We start from the raw sequence: 16,300 nt of genomic DNA on the forward strand, positions 1-16,300 counted from the left end.
GCCAAACAGCCTTTCATAAATGTGCAAAAGTAATTCAATGAAGGAATGATAGCTTTTTCAACAAATGGTGCTAGAACAACTTGGGACCATAGACAAGAGATACCTCAACTGAAACGTCACACTTTATAGAAATGCTAACTCAAAATGAATCACAGAGTTAAAATTTAAATGTAAAACTATAAAATGTATTTAAAAGTTGGAGAAAAAAGTCTTCTGAAAATTAGGGCCAGGCAAAAGTTCTTAGACTTGATAACAACAGCAAGATCCACAAAATGAAAGAATGATAAATTATATCTCTCAAAATGAGAAACTTTTGCTTGTAAAAGCTCATGTGAAGAGAATGAAAAACACCAATAAATTGGACAGCCTAGAAGAAATGGATAAATTCCTAGAGACATACAGCCTACCAAGCCTGAATCAAGAAGAAATAGAAAGCCTGACCAGATCTATAATAAATAGAGAGATTGAATCAGTAATCAAAAACCTCCCAACAAAGAATGTGTGCATGTGTGTGTGTGTGTGTGCGTGCTCATTCGTGTCCGACTCTTTGTGACCCCATGGACTGTAGGCCACTAGTCTCCTTATTTATGGGATTTTTCGAGGCAAGAATGCTTGAGTGGGTTGCCATTTCCTCCTGCAGGGGATCCTCCTGACCCAGGGATGTCTTCTTCATCTCCTGACTAGGCAGGTGGATTCTTTACCACTGAGCCATCTGGGAAGCCCCCCAATAAAGAACAGTCCAGACCATATTTCACAGGTCAATTCTACGAAACTTTTAAAGCAGAATTAAATACCAATCTTTTTAAAACTCCTCCCCAAAAATAGTAAAGGAGGGAAACTCACTTTATGAGGGCAGCGTCACACTGATACCAAAGCAATTTTGAGCAATTCAGAGGCGTCATACTTACTTATTTCAAAATATATCACAAAGCTACAGTAACAAAAAATAGTATTGGTACTTGTATTAAAGCAGATATATAGAGCAATGGAACAGATTAAAGAGACCAGAAGTAAGCACACACGTAAATGGTCACCTGATTTTTGACAAAGGTGGGAAGAATACACAATGGGGGAAGAATAGTCTCTTTAATAAATGGTGTAGGGAAAACTGGATATCTACACACAAAGAATGAAATTGGATCCTTACACCATACACAAAATTTAAATCAAAAAGTTAAACAGAAGACCTGAAGCCATAAAACTCCTAAAAGAAAACACAGGGGAAAAATTTCTTGACATTGATCTTGGCAATGACTTCTTGGATATAACACCAAAAGCCTAGGTAATAAAAGCAAAAATAAACAAGTGGGAGGACATCAGACTAAAGGGCATCTGTACCATAAACAATCTACAAAATGAAAAAACAACCTAAAGAATCAGAGAAAATCCTTGCAAAACATGTATCTGATAAAGGGTGAGTATCTATATCATATATGAAATTCCTACAACTCAATAGTAAAAAACAAACCAACAAAAACTCAAATAACCCCATTTTTAAAATGAGCAAAGGAAGTGAACAGATGTTCTGAAAATAAGACATGAAAATAAGAATCAGGTAGATGAAAAGATGCTCAATGTCATTAATCATCAGGAAAATGAAAATCAAAGCTACAATGAACTATCACCTCAAACCTTTAAGGATGGCTGTTATAAAAAAAAAAAAAAAAAGATAAGTATTAACCAGGATATGGATAAAAGGGAAACCTTGTACACTGTTGTTGGAAATGTAAATTGGTACACCTACTGTTGAAAATAGCATGGTGGTTCCTACAAAAATAAAAAAGTAGTACTACCTTCTAATTCAACAATCCCACTTTCAGATATATCTTTAGGAACTGAAATATTCTGCAATCTTATGTTCACTGCAGCATTTTTCACATAGCCACATAGCCAACACATGGAAACAAGCCAAGTGTTCACCGATGGATGAATGCATAGAGAAGATATAGTACATACTTACAATGGAATATTATTCAGCCTTAAAAAAGAAGGAAATCCTGGCACTTCTGACAACATGGATGACCCTAAAGGATATTATCCTTAGTAAGAGCCAGACAGAAGGACAAGTACTACATGACTACTCAACTTACACGCAGAATCTAAACTACTCAAACTCATAGAAGTAGAGGGCGTAATGGTGGTTACCAGGGCCTGGGAGGAAGGGAAATGGAGGGTAATTAGTCAATGGATATAAAGTTTTAGTTTTGCAAGATGAGTCAGCCCTAGAGCTCTACTGTATAGCATGATGCCGATAGTTAATAGCATGCCTGGGTTATACATTTAAAAATTTGCTAAGAGGGTAGATCTTATGTTGTGTTCTTACAACAAACTAATCATAATAAAGAAGGTGGGAAGAAACCTTTAGATGTGATGGAGGTGTTTATGGCACAGATTGTGGTTGAGAGTTTCACAGGTATATACTTATCTCCAAAATCATCAAGTGGTATACATTAAATATGTACAGTTTTTTATATGTCAATCATACCTCAATAACATGCTTTTAAAAAAAACTCTGAAATATTAACAGGAAAAAAAACCACACAAAAAAACCACCTCTAATTAGAAAATGGGCAGGGACTTCCCTGGTGGTCCAGTTAAGATTTTGCCTTCCAATGCAGGGGGTGTGGGTTCAGTCCCTGGTTGAGGAACTAAGATCCCACATGCCTTACAACTGAAAAACCAAAACATAAAACCGAAGCAATACTATAAGAAATTCAATAAAGACTTAAAAAAAAAAAAAAGAAAATGGGCAAAAAGTGTGAACAAACATCACCAAAAAAGGGTATGGAGATGACAAATCAGCCTATGAAAAATAATAAGTATCATTAGCCATCAAAGAAATGCAAGTTAAAACCACAATGAAATATTACTACATTTATCAAAATCACTAAAGTAAAAAACAGTGACAACACCAAATGCTGTGGAAGATGAGGAGAAGCTGAATCATTCATATACTGCTGTTGGCGCAGGCACTCTGGAAAAAGAGTATGGCAGTTTCTTACAAAACTAAAAATGTGCTGATCATATGACCCAGAAATTCGTCCTCTGGGGCATTTATCCCAGAGAAATGAAGCTACTGTCACACAAAATCCTGGACGCAAATGTTCACAGAAGTTTCATTTCTAATAGTGCAAATCTAGAAACAACCCAGATGCCCTTCAGTACGTGAATGATTAAACAAACTGTTTACCATTATGGTAGCTCCATGGCATGGATAAAAAGAAGGACCCACAATAAAAAGAAGGACCTGAAATAAAAAGAAGGACCTATTGATACAGTGACTTGAATGAATTTTAAGGGAATTATGCTGAGTGGATAAAACTGGCCCAAAAAGATACTAGTATATAATACCATTATACATGACATTCCTGAAATGACAAAGTTGAAGAAAAACGATTAGTGGTGATCAGCCCGCCTCTCCCCTAGGTGTGATTTCAGAAAGGCAACAAGAGGGATCCTGTGTGTTGAAATAGTTCCCTACCTTGACTGCGGTGGTGGATATGGACCCACACATATGATAAAACTGAATAAAACTAAATACATACACACATGAATACAAGTAAAACCAGAGAAATCTAAGCATGATCAGTGGACCTGCTCAATGCCAGTATCCTGGTTATGACACTGTACCACAGTTCTGGGAATTGCTACCACTGTGGAAAACTGGGTAAAGTGTGCACAAGATCTCTCTATATTGTTTCTGAAACTGAATATGAATCTACGATCAGCTCAAAATACTTTAATATTATTTTAAAAGTGCAAATGTTCCTGGGCTATTTTTTTTTTATTGGATTATAGTTGCCTGACACTGTTGTGCGTTTTTTTGTTTTTTGTTTTTTAAATAAAGGACAATCCTCTTAAAAATGCCATGACTAGGGGCAGAAAGCTATTTCATGATTTTTAAGAAACCACCTAGGTCCTGAGTGCCACTCCCTCACCTCGCTGTCAGCGACGTGATGTGCGCTGCACAGTGCTGGAATTAGGAGCTGGAGAGAGATCCCGGCCGTGGCCTGCGGTGCTCAGGTGTGTGTGTGTGTCTATAGGTGGGCACTGGTGTGGTGGTGAAAAAGAGACAGCCAAGGGAGAGCTACGCCTCCCATACTGTCGGGGAGGGTGGCCGGCTGATGAAGGTGCTGTGCTGAAAGCCAGGGAAGGGTTTCTGGAAGGTGCTGGCGCCTCAGGAACGCCCTCCTGCTGCTTTCTCCAGGAGGCCGTGGGCGGTGGCTGAACAGCCCGGGTGCAATGACTGAATCCCAGTTCACAGGAAAAGGTGAGTGCGGGACGCGCGCGGGAGGTGCGGCCTCTGGGCAGCGGCCCGCAGGCGTGCTCCGCAGCTCAGCTGGCAGACGCGGCGCCGGGTCTTGGATGCTGCAGCAAAGGCGCCAAGGAGACTCCGAACGCTGCGAGCGAAGCGTGGTGGCCGGGGAGGGTGGGGCCGCCCAGAAATCCCGGCGGCGCCAGCCGGGTAGCTTCTGCAGGCCCGGGGCGCGCACACGCGGGGCACGTGGGTGTGGGGGAACCGGCGCCGCTGGGCCTCCTTCCTGCAGCGCCGCGGCGGCCGGGTGCCGGCGCTGGAGGAACCTAGGGTGGGGTGCCCGCCCCGCGCAGGCGGCCCTCTCAGCCCCAGCCCAGCTGGCAGGCGAGGGGCGGGGACCGCACCAAGGCCCAGCGCCTGGAGGCGCTCTCCGCGCGAGTCTCTTACCCAGTGTGGGGACGGGGGTGGGGTGGGGGGACCTCCTTCCCGCGCCGGTGCGGGAAGCCTGGCGGCTTTGTCCGGGGATGTCTGGGGGCGCGGGAGGGAGACGAAGGGACTTCCCTACCTGCCAGACCCTGGCATGGAGGAAAGACTGGGATGGACAGTGCCTGGTGGGAGCACCAACGGGCTCCGCAAGCTGCACCCTCAGCCCAGTCGGGAGACCGGCGAGGGGGGACCGGCGCAGGCCGGTGGTCTCCACGTGGGTGGACCCCGAGCTGGGCGCAGTGGTGGGGTCGCGGGTCGCCGTCGCGTACGATCCCCCACGCCAGCGCACGAACGCGGGCATATAGCCCCTGCCACCCGCCAGTGGAGGGGCTGGCGCCGGGAGCGCGCGGGGAAGGGCAGGCGGCCGTGTTGGGTGGGTGGCGGTGGGGGGCGGATAGAGGCGGGCGGTTCGCGACTGAGGTGTGGCCGCGGGGGAGGGGGCGGGAGGCGCCGCAAGGCTTTGGCCCTGCTGCCGCAGCAGCCCCGCAGTCCCCGCCCGGCTCTGAGGAGGCTGCGGCGCGCGGCGAGGTGCCTGCCGGCCGCACTGCGGTCCCAGTCGGCGTTAACCTGCCCTCGGATTAAAAGCAAAAGGCAAAAAGAGTCCATTAAAGCGGCGTGGGCGGGCAAAGACTTTTGCCGGTTCCAGCCGGCGCTAAGAGGTTGGCCATGGGGACCTGGGAGTTGCAAGGTACCGCCAGGTGTCATAATGCGGGGAGGTGCCTCCACCTGGGTTAAGCTTCCCAGTACGCGACCTGAGACGGGAAGATCTTGAAGTCGGGCTTTACCCATCGTAGTCCTAAACCTAGCATTAACCCTTTCCCACCCCCACTCTACACACCTTCAAATTCTTATTACTCTTTTGAGCGCGCAGTATTACCAGCCTCATTTCATGTGGAAAACCAGGACAAATTCTTCCCTCTATTAACCTCTCCATGCCGAAGACCCCAGAGGCAGCTCTCCATTGCCCTAAGACGTGGTCACTCCAAACCCACAGTGAGCGGCTCCTGGGCTCGGCTTTTGCTCCACAAACTCGCTCGAGTGCCACTGGAGGATGCTGAAGGCAATGTCTCGGTGGCCGCCCGGGGCCGGTGAGACTACCGCGCCACTCAGGTGGACGAGCCTCGCGTCCCCCTCCCCAAGCGAGTGAGTCGGCCCTGCACGGACACTTGGTCACTCTCTCTCTCTCTCACTCCCTTTTGGGTACCGCGCATTTTCTCTACAGAGCGTGACCTGGTAGACAATGAACTCGGATTCCCTGAGAACCCGCTCGCTCTTGTCCGGTGGGCCTCCCGACATCTCTGCCCTTCACCGCGGCGGGCGCCGTGTGGGCACCTGGACCTCCCTGGTACCTCCTGGTTCCCAGCTCTATCCTCCCCGAGAAGCGGGAGAAGGGCCTTTCCGAGTTACCTGACTCAGGTCAGCAGCCACATGGAGGCCTTCCCCCTCGCTTTGATTCCCAAGGGCAGAGCGCATTTAAGTCCGAAGCGTCTGTGGCACTCACCTCCGCCCAAGCGGGGCGATCCCCTGGTGTGTGTGTGTGTGTGTGTGTGTATGTGAAATGTTTGTGCGCACGCGGTACGCATGTAACCGCACAGAGTAAATTTCAGACGTGCAAGACAAAGCATTTCACGCAAAGATGGCCCAGAGTTCTAGTAAAACAAACAAATCAACAACAACAACAACACCCACCCCCAAACACCACATCTCGAGGTATGGAGTCAGGGCTTGCCGCCTGCGGAGGCTTCTAGAACGTCTGCATCCTGGAGAAGGGATTTTAACTCTGCATCTCCGCCAGATCCGCTTGGAAATCACCTCCTCTGACGATGCCGCAACAAGTGGCCCCGCCACCTACCCCGGGTTACAGCGTCTTGGTCCCCCAAGTCCTTATGGAGTAGCTGACTGGGATCGGCAGATGGGGGTGAATGCAAGGAGGAAGACTTTATTGTCAATTGTGAAGATTCTGTCTGCGTCCGGTGGGCTGGGATTCTCCCGTCACCATAAACCTCCAACGTTAATGTAGTGGTATCATTAACACTTGGAAATGGAAAGCTTACCCATCTTCCTATTAAAAAAGGTGTTGATTTTTAACCAAGCATTTTCCTCTCGACAGACTTACATTTTACAGATGGGATTTCCCCCAGCCTATTGCGGTTTGGAGAAGCGGGGTGGTGGGGGACGTAATGGTAGCAAGGCATTTATTTTCAAAACAGATACTTCTCCCCCTCTCCCCACCCAATTTACGAGGGTTAGATTCTCGGCTTCCTCAAAGGTGCCCTCTCTAGGTTTGTGCCAGAAGCTTTGCGGGTAAAGCCCTTTGTATGTGTGTGTGTGTGGGGAGTGGGGGGGGGGGGGGGGTCAACCTGCCCACCACTTTTTCCCTGCCCAGCGAAACCCAGGTACCAAGGGGTCAAGGTTCCACACCGTCACATTCCTGTTAGGGCCTCGGGGACACAAGACGGATTGCCCGGCAGGTCGAAGCGGCGAACAGAGGCGACAGCGTCCAGGGACTAGGGGCCTCGGTCTTCCTCCGGGCGGTTTCCCGGACTCAACTGAGCGCCGCGGCGACCTCGGCTAGAAGCCGATTCCCCGCCCTAGTCGAGTACGAAACTCCTTTGGACAAAAGTTTGAGAGAATCCAGCGCAGAGACAGACTTCTTCCAATCTCGTTATAACAAATAATCTTATAAGTTTACCCACATAACCACGCAAGCGGGGAGCAGGCACCCAGATTCGCCACCCCCACGTGGTGTTGGAGTTGGCGCAGACGCGTCCGCGGTCACAGCGGGGAACGTGACACCGCATTTTCTCTGAATTCCTGTCTTCTAGGGTGGTGCGGCCGGGTGAGAGGGCCTCAGGGAGGTGGGAGAGAGGCTGCGGAATCCATTCGCTCTGCAGAGGCATTGGGGCTCTAGCACAGCGCGCAACTCCGGGGGCTTTCCCACGGCCCCATTCCCCGACTTGAGAAAAGCAGTGGTGGTTATGGGTGATTAATAGCCGGGCTTCCCACGACCGTGCGGCGCGTCCTCGCCAGCACCACTGGCTTAGCCGTTTAATCTGACCTTTATTATGAGCCAAGCGTTCCCACAGGCTGGAAACTGGATTCGCACCCCAAGACCGTCCTCTAACCGCCCCCCCCCCCACCCCGCCCTGCTTCCTGAGGAGAATCGGAGACTTGCAGCTCTCCCGTGGTGCCCCTTTCCTCCTCCAGAGGAAGCAGGCCCCAGCTCCTCTGAGACTAACTCGGAGGCCAGCAGACATCCCCGGGGGGTCTCCCTGGCCTCCGAGTTGGACGTTGTCTGCAATGCATCGTCTTGGGTTCTCTCTAGCACATTGTGCTGGTATGCAGCGAGAAGGGGGAAAAAAAAAAAAAAGAACCACTTTTAAGTGCCACAGGCATCTACGGAGTGGCGATGGTCTATGCAGAGCGCCGGTGACTGGAGTTGTGGGGGAGGGTACCGCGGTCAAGGGCAGGTTGGGAGGCCGGTGAAGGCCGGCTGGCCGCAGGGGAACCCTTTCTCTCCGGGTTCAGGGTCCGGGAGCAAACCCCGAGCTGCGGCAAAAAGGGCTGGTAGGCTCTCCTGCACCCCCGCTTGCTCCCCCGCCTTCCCTGTGTCCCCCGGCTTTTCCAGGAGGAAGATGGGGTGCCCAGCGGGGGTGGGGCGCGCCGGGCCGCGGGGCCGGGCTGTCACGTGCCCCCCTCTCCCCGCACCCCCCGCCACTGCGGCGGGAGTTCCAATCAGAGCGCGCCAGGGGGCTCCTCCCGGGCAGGAACCACCCGGCTCGGCGGCGGAGGGTGGGCCGCCGTCACCTGACCGCCCGCCCCCGCCCCCCGCGAGTAAGGGGCGGTGGTAGCGTCTGCTCGGTTACAAATGGCCCCTCCCGCCCCGCTCGCCCGCTCGCTCGGGCTCGGCGCGGACCCGCCCGGGAGCACTCCTCCCGCCGGCTGCCGGCGTCCCGCCGCCCTGCCCGGAGCCGGCCGGCGGTCCCCGCCAACCCCCGAGGGCGCTCCTGGCACCCAGCGCGGAGGCTTGCCCGCGGAGGTCGCGCCGGGAGACTGGACCGCGGCGGCGCGCGGCTTGCCTTCCCGCAGGTGAGTGTGCCGTGTGGGCGTGGGATGCTGCGGGGAAAGTGCAGGGGCGACGTGCGAGCCCTCGGCTGCGGACGCGGGTCCGCGATGCGCAGGTTAAGTTTGCAGAGCGAGTCCGAGGTCTCCCTCCATCTCAGCCTCCTCTTGCGACTCCCGCGGGTTGGGGGCTCCAGCGAAAGCCTCGATTTGGGGGCTGGGGGGAAGGGCTTCAGGAAATTCTTGCCTTGAGATACTTGACAAAGGTTGAAAAGACATATCAGGTGGAGCTTGTAGCTACAGCTGAGGGGGGTTAGACAGGTGCATTCGAGTTTGCCTGCGTTTGCGTGGCTCCCGGGCGTGTAGGGTGAGCCAGAGATGGGGTGAAGCCTCTGCGGTGGGTCATTCCGTCCCCCAAAGCCACTCAGATGCCCAAGAGGAAAATTGCGCTGCTCTGAGGTGGTCACTGGATGTTACAGCAGCAAACCGGTGACCCCTGTATTTCTGATATGCTCCTGTAGTAACAGAAGAGCAGGTGGCTTCAATAAAAAGTGTATGATGCCTTAAGGCACCCAAAAGATATTCCATTTACCTTTTAACTTCTTGGCAGGATTTTGTATTAAAAGTGCTGAATCATGCAAAAAGACGTGGAACGGGAAAATAATGAAATAATTGAATGAAAAATAATTTACTTCATTTTTTTTGGTAAAGTTTTTCAAAGCTAATAGTCATTTTTAAAATAAATGTTATAAGTTTAGGGTGTAGGCACCAGGTATTTTAAAATCATGTTTTAAGACTGTGCCCTTGGCTTTCTGGCTGTCGGTTGCTTTTCTGTCTTTAGAGTGAGTTGTATCTATTCTTTTATCTCATGCCACTCTACTGCCTTAAAAAAAAAAAAGCCAACCCAATACATGGGTTTTGTTTTTTTTTTTGGTGTGTCCATGATTGTAAAGGGAGTGGACGAAACCAGTCCTTGGAAATAAAAAACTCCTTCATTGATAAATGCGATGATGGACAATTTGATTTGTCATATGCCTCTGAAGGGAATGTCAAGCTGATAACATGCAGGCTGGAGAGAAACAGAAACAGGAGTTGCCCATCGAGGAAGAAATGAGCTGTAATCCAATTGTGTTCAGTAAAAGAGCTGAAGGGAAGTGATTCCACCTGGGAGCCTGAGTCCGCGATGGTGGAGATGGAAGGGTGCCGTTTTTGATGCAAGTTCTGCAGTCAGACACCAAGTAGCATAAAGATGATTAAAAAAAAAAATCAGAGTGAGAATGAGCAAAATGGGTGTGTCCAAAGACAGCTCTTGCCCATTTAGTCTGTCTGAACTGCTTATGGCCTGCTGACTCATAAGGAAACCAGCATGCTTCAGGAGGGTTGGATTTGACTTCTAGATAACCATACCTGTAAAAAAAAAAAAAAAAAAAAAATCTTTTTTAAGGAAAAGAAAATGTTTAACAGAGACATCGATAAACAGGAAAGCTTGTCTCCTCCTCACATCTCTTCTTGAGGGAGGTTTTCCCAATTCCTTGACTTGTCACCTTCATTCCAGTCCCTGTCGTCCATACTTGTGCCCGGAACATTTGGGTTGACACCAGAGATTTTCATCTAAATCTTGACATGAGAAATGGTGGCACTCCTACCAATAGGATTATTTCAAAGGTGTTTGTGAAGGATGCCGAAACCCTGGACTATAAACGATTAATTGAGTTTTCTTTGCAGCACAGTCTCCCTTGACATGGCATGCAGGGGCAGGGAGCCCCACCCTGTTTCCGAGCATCTGCATGAAAGGCCAGGAAAGGAATTCGACAATTGCAGTGGTGCAGAGAGAGGCAGTTGCTAGACTTGGGTGTGAATGTTTATTTAAATAATCACTAAAAGGTTGGGGGCTAGGCTTCAATTCATAGGTAGGTCTTGGAAAAGCACAGTATTATTCCGTGTCGCTTGTCAGCCTGTGAAAATATCCATTTAACTTTGAGAGGTTGGTTTGGAAGAAAAGGAGTCTGAAGTGAATGCTGCTTTCCCCATTTTAAGATCCTGGGGTTACAAGACACTCTTGGAAGGACAAATATCAAAGCATCTAGTGAAGCCCCAAAGAGTTCTTTGTGCTCTGGTATTCTTAATAGAATTTCTTTATCAAAGTAAGTGTTTTAGAGAGGTTTCCTTTTCAGGCAATAAACCTGCTTGTGGAATAGACAAGCACCAGGCATCTCAGAACAGAGATGCACAACGGAAGCAGGAAGCAGATGAATGAGTTTACCTTTTGCTGCTTGGTCCTTCCATCAGAAGCCAGTCATGTCACGTCAGGTGAGAGGAAAGCCATTCCTGCAACAGAACGAGGCGATTTCAAACCTTATTTCCAATCTATGGGAAATAAAATATTTTGCGCCGCTCTGAAGAAAGAGGCATTCATTTATTGTCATTTAATTCATTTATTGTCATAGTCCTGCTAACCCGCGTCGTCTACTGCAGACAGTGGGTCTGACCGTGAGGAAGAGAGATAGCAAGTTGACCTCTTTCCTTTTCTTCAAAAAACAAGAAAAAAATTTTTCAAAAGAATGCCCACTTGATGTTACCATTTATTAACGCAAATCATTTAAATAAGAAAAAATTCTACTTTTCCCCTGATGGCTGGAGTGAATGAATGCCTTTCAGAATCTGGATGTGGTGCCCATTTATGTAACAGGATAACTATATCTCAGTAGTTATTCCAATCTGAGGTGAGACTCCAGGTGAAAACTGCATGTTCTGCTCAGATTGAATGTAAGTTCAAAGCTGCTGGGACCACCTTCTGCTTTTTGCCTTCTTCCTCTAATACTACATAATTGTAGCACCTAGAAGGCTTTGCGGTCTTACCAGGAACACACAATCAGGTAAATTGCCAATGACAACAGGTCATTCTAAAGTCAAAATAGATTTCAGCTTCAGTCTAAACATTCCATTGGGAGGATGTCTCTGGCGCTTTGCTCAGACACCAGTGGCCCTGGTAGCCTGGTTTCAAAGAGAGACTTGTCCTAAGATTTGCAGCGATTATTTTGTGGAAGTTCGCTCTGCCCACTTGCATCGTAAATGGCAGAGCAAGAAGGTTCCAGAACACTACCTCCTTGAGTTACAACAGTAATGTGTACACAGCATTGTATGAGGAGCATTCCAGAACTCCCACCTCCCGGTGACGTGAATGTGCTGCCTGAATAAACACCTGGGCTGCCTTGGCCCGCCAACAGATCTCATTTTTTATCATAAGAGATGGTTTTAGTGTACACTGAGCTTTTTTAGGACACTAGAGAGCCTTGTAGGATGGAGAGAGCCGTCTGATGTCTGACTTCTTTTAGAACTGGCCTCCAAGGATCTACCTTTTCCCTATGAGAATGTCAGGTTATGTGTGTTTTTCAAGGAAATCAAAGAAAAACACTCTTTGCTAAGCCACTTATTACAGGGAGTTGAAAGGTTAGTCATACTAGTAATATCATTGGCTGCAAGCATGTAAAAATTAAAAATTCACATATTTGTGGATGTGTGAGTGTTAGTAGGGAGTTCCCTTTAAAAAACTGGAAATCAGTGCTTTTTAAAAAATCATGTGATGTTGAGTACTTGCACATTCATCTCTGTAATATGAAAGAATACACTTCAGTATGCACAATTTGCCACAAATGCACACATCCTACACAAACTGGAATTGCCACTTAGAAATACTCCGTTATTTATTTTGCAGCGACTTGGGGTAGTGGGGAGAGTTTTTCTTTTCTTCCTGGTGGATGCTAGGCTCTAATTCTGCTGTGCTTAGGTATCTTAGCGCCTACAACGCTCAAGAAGGTGCAGTGAACATATACAGTTGTTCATATCATGAGTAAATTTTTTTTTTTAACAGTATGTCCTCCTTTAGGTTGCCAGTTTAAAAGTAGTCATGCTCTAGGCTTTAGAACTAAAAGTATCACAAGAAACAGGTTTTGTCCAGATGTAGCTTGGATACATTTCCTTTGGTCAAATTGGAGTAAATCATCTTTGCTTCTTGGGGCTTCCCAGGTGGCTCAGTGGGTAAAGAATCTGCCTGCCAGTGCAGGAGACATAAGGGACATGGGTTTGATCCCTAGGTGGGGAGGATCCCCTGGAGAAGGGTATAGCAACCCACTCCAGTATTCTTGCCTGGTGCATGCATCTTTGCTACTCATGAAATTTGGAAGCTACCTGGACTGCTAATGACCTGAATATGTTGGTCTTACAGGTATCCTTTGATATGGTGGATGGTGACTCTTCTCCTGCCTGCGAGTGGTGGTTCAAACCGTAAGTTCAGCAAACCAAATAATCAAATAGCAGTAATCCTGGAGCTCTATGCAGAACCGTTCTCCCTATTTTCATTCCTTCTGCCCAGGACTCTAGCCTCATAAGTAAGAGTCAAGACGGAAGTGACATCATCCCGTTGGGTAGGTGGAAGGATGTCCAACTTAGACCAAGTCACTCTGTTCACTGTAAAGCAGTGTGACTGCCATGACAGCCGTCCATTGGCGTTTTTCTCTACCCGTCCCCGTCGCATTCTTTTCCTGGTAACAGAATATGAACCTTTAGTGTCTGGGCAGTGCTGAATTGATCCTTCCCCAGATGTCACGTCTTTTTCTGTGGCCCTGCCCTTTCTGATCTTCTCCTGGCTCAGGCAGACAGATCCCAATACGTAGACACACGTAGGAGCAGCATCAGATATGTCGGCTGAAATCTTAAGTCTGCTGGGGAGCTGGCTGTCCTACCACATCCATTAAGCAAAATATTTCTTTAGCTCAGCTGATGAAGGTCACGCTCTCAGGACTGGTCCGCCTCAGTTATAAAATGGAAAGCATTACAGTATGCAAGAGACCATTGCTCTTTCACACAAAGACATTGGATGGTGTGGGACTGTATAGATTTCCCGGGGATGGGTCCACCTTCTCCACTTCTGGATGTCAGGTACTTCTAAGTATGGCTCTTTACTGTCTGTTCTCAGAAAGGGACCCAGAGGAAGACCCTTCCCTACTTCTGTAGAGACCTCAACATGTAATTTAAGATTTTTGGAAAATCCTTAGGCATTTCAGGCATTTATTTCCTATATATTTCATCAGTGGTCAGGTTCTAGAAAGCTTGTGTCTATTAGGAAAAAAATCTCCCCTGCCTTCTCTTCTCCTTACTTTTCTGTCTCCCTGTCTCTGTTCCCTTTGCCCCAAATATGGCTTTCTGTGTAATTCAGTTCACTAAATATTTCTCCATTTTTGGTTTCGCTGCAGAGTTTATTGCTAGAACGGGTAATAGACTTTCAACGCAAATAGTATATTGATCACTTGAAATCTTGTTTGAGCTTGACTGAATATACATAATGGGGTGTCAATCGGGGAAAAAAATCTCATAATAAATGGCAGGCAACTTATATTCATGAGAAAAAAAATGTCTCAGGCAGCACACAAAATATCATGTTTACTGTAGCATGACAGACTGATTCCGCCAGTCTCCTCATGTTCTTCGGGCGGCTATTTAATAGGGTGGCTATTTACTAGCAAAGGCGAGGTTAGAATACCAAGATTCTGGAACCATTCTTTCATTGTTTATATGGGAAGTCATTTCTGCACACTCTATAGAGTATAAACATCTTCTCCAATCACAGCCAGCAAGAAAGATCTTTTCTACCTGAGGAATTTAGAAATTGCAAACAAATCTGTTGAAGTTGGTGTATATTTAAAATCAGATACTGATTTATGCAGTCCATATTTTTTAACTTTTTACCATGTGTGTATCAGTGCATATACTTGCTGTATGCAAATATCATTTCCAATGTGTACATGGGAGAGCACGGTATATTTAGAGAAAATCCTGCTTTACATAAATTATTTTTAAGAACCAAGCAGAGGAGTAGCCATGCGTTAGGAAAGCGAAATCTTTTTTTTTTTTTTTTAATTTCCTATTGAACGCTAAGTAAAGGAATCTCAGCTTTGAAGTATTTCTTCAAAATCTATTTTCTTGATAGAGCCGTGATTATGATGGCAAGTATTTTTGGGAAAGTAGTATTTTTCATTAGCTTCTGATGCTGACTTTTCTCTGACTCCGTTGCTGTTGGTTGTCTGTGTGGAATCTGGCCCCAGAGGGAATGTGGGGTATTGTAGAAGCTGGCATCTGGCTTCCCCCCAAAACTGTGTGGGGTACATTATACTGTCCCAGTCCACCGGGTGGGGTTAGCCTAACTTCTGTTAGGAATTCTTGATCTCTTGTAAGTGAATGGAGCCAATGTGCTCTTTGCATATCAGGTTTTAATTTGCTTTTTTTAACAGCAGAAATCAAATAATACTCTTGACAATCAGACAGTCATCTCTTCCAGTTCCTTTATGGTATTCAGGATTTTTAAAAGCGGATCATGGCAGAATTTTCACTTCTTAAATCTCAGGTCATGTCCCAACAACCGGAAGAACCTACTTAGCACAGAGTGTGTGTAATATAACAGATGAGGCTATGAAGGTATAAAAGATGTGACATCAGGCCCTGACCATATCTGCTATTTTTCTGTAGGGCTTCGAGCACTTTTGCCTGTTTTCATCTACTTCATTAAAATGCTTCTGGTTTTTTTTTTTGTTTTGTTTTTGTTAAGGTTTCTGATTAGCAGTAAAAGAGAAATGCAAAGGTTGCTGAGAAAATGGGATTATCTGAGAACTAGCCAGTTGTAGAGATTCAACAGTATATGATTATAGGGGAGCTATAGATTTTAATAATACCTTTCGTAAGTAAAACATTTCCTCTATATCGTCCCTTATGTACGTATACTGTTTTGTGACAAGTTAGAAACAATTTATAATGTGTGCATTTTTTGCACAAAGAAAGGCAATCACATTCAATAGTTGAAGCTTGGGGAATTACGCTGGTGAGATTTTAGCAGAAGCTACCTTATATGATATTTTAAACTTGGGATTTAGCTATTTGAAATACGTTCTTAACTTTTAACCTGCAGAGAAACAAATGTTAAAACTTGAACTTATTGGGTGTCATTAGTAAAAGGGAAAAATATAATTGCAGGGCAGAGAGAACGGGAAGGAAAAAATTTCTCAGAAATTTGAGTCTAAAACCTGCATTTACAGTCCTTGCTGTTCTCTTAGATTTTGGATCATTTTACCAATTTATTATAATCAAGTGAAGGGAGAAAAAGAATAGGAATGAAGCAGAAGCTATGTGAGCTATTTTCTGATTAAAAGATATTCAAGATTACATGTTGGTAATATAAGTACCTACTTTTAATAAATAGCTTTCTTACCAGTTTGTACCATCTTACAGTAAGAATATTTAAAGACAAGTTTAAACACATATCTTTTATAGACCTTATCAGTAGAACTGAAAACAACACCGTACACTCACCAGGTGCTCAGTAAGCTTTTGTGTTGTTGTTCTTGTTGTTTTTTAACACCTTTATTTAACACAAATTTTTAAAATCTAGTTGAATTGGCAGCCATTTCAGAGAAATGGACGTTACAATTTCTGAGGTTTGATTTCTAC

The 16,300-nt window shown here is 46.5% G+C and overlaps 1 protein-coding gene across 1 annotated transcript in view; it reads left to right on the top strand.

Annotated features, from left to right (window-relative positions):
• Positions 1-5,981: 5,981 nt before the first annotated feature.
• The window catches only part of LOC122683273 (adenomatous polyposis coli protein 2-like), a 132,994-nt gene continuing 122,675 nt past the window's right edge, over positions 5,982-16,300 (top strand). Inside the window, exons 1-6 of the mRNA XM_043886967.1 lie at positions 5,982-6,086; positions 7,180-7,340; positions 7,567-7,580; positions 7,949-8,034; positions 8,270-8,830; positions 13,029-13,087. Coding sequence (XP_043742902.1) covers positions 5,982-6,086; positions 7,180-7,340; positions 7,567-7,580; positions 7,949-8,034; positions 8,270-8,830; positions 13,029-13,087 — 986 coding nt within the window. The remainder of the gene's footprint in view (positions 6,087-7,179; positions 7,341-7,566; positions 7,581-7,948; positions 8,035-8,269; positions 8,831-13,028; positions 13,088-16,300) is intronic.

The sequence above is a fragment of the Cervus elaphus genome, chromosome 24 (assembly GCF_910594005.1).
Source record: "Cervus elaphus chromosome 24, mCerEla1.1, whole genome shotgun sequence".
NCBI lineage: Eukaryota > Metazoa > Chordata > Mammalia > Artiodactyla > Cervidae > Cervus > Cervus elaphus.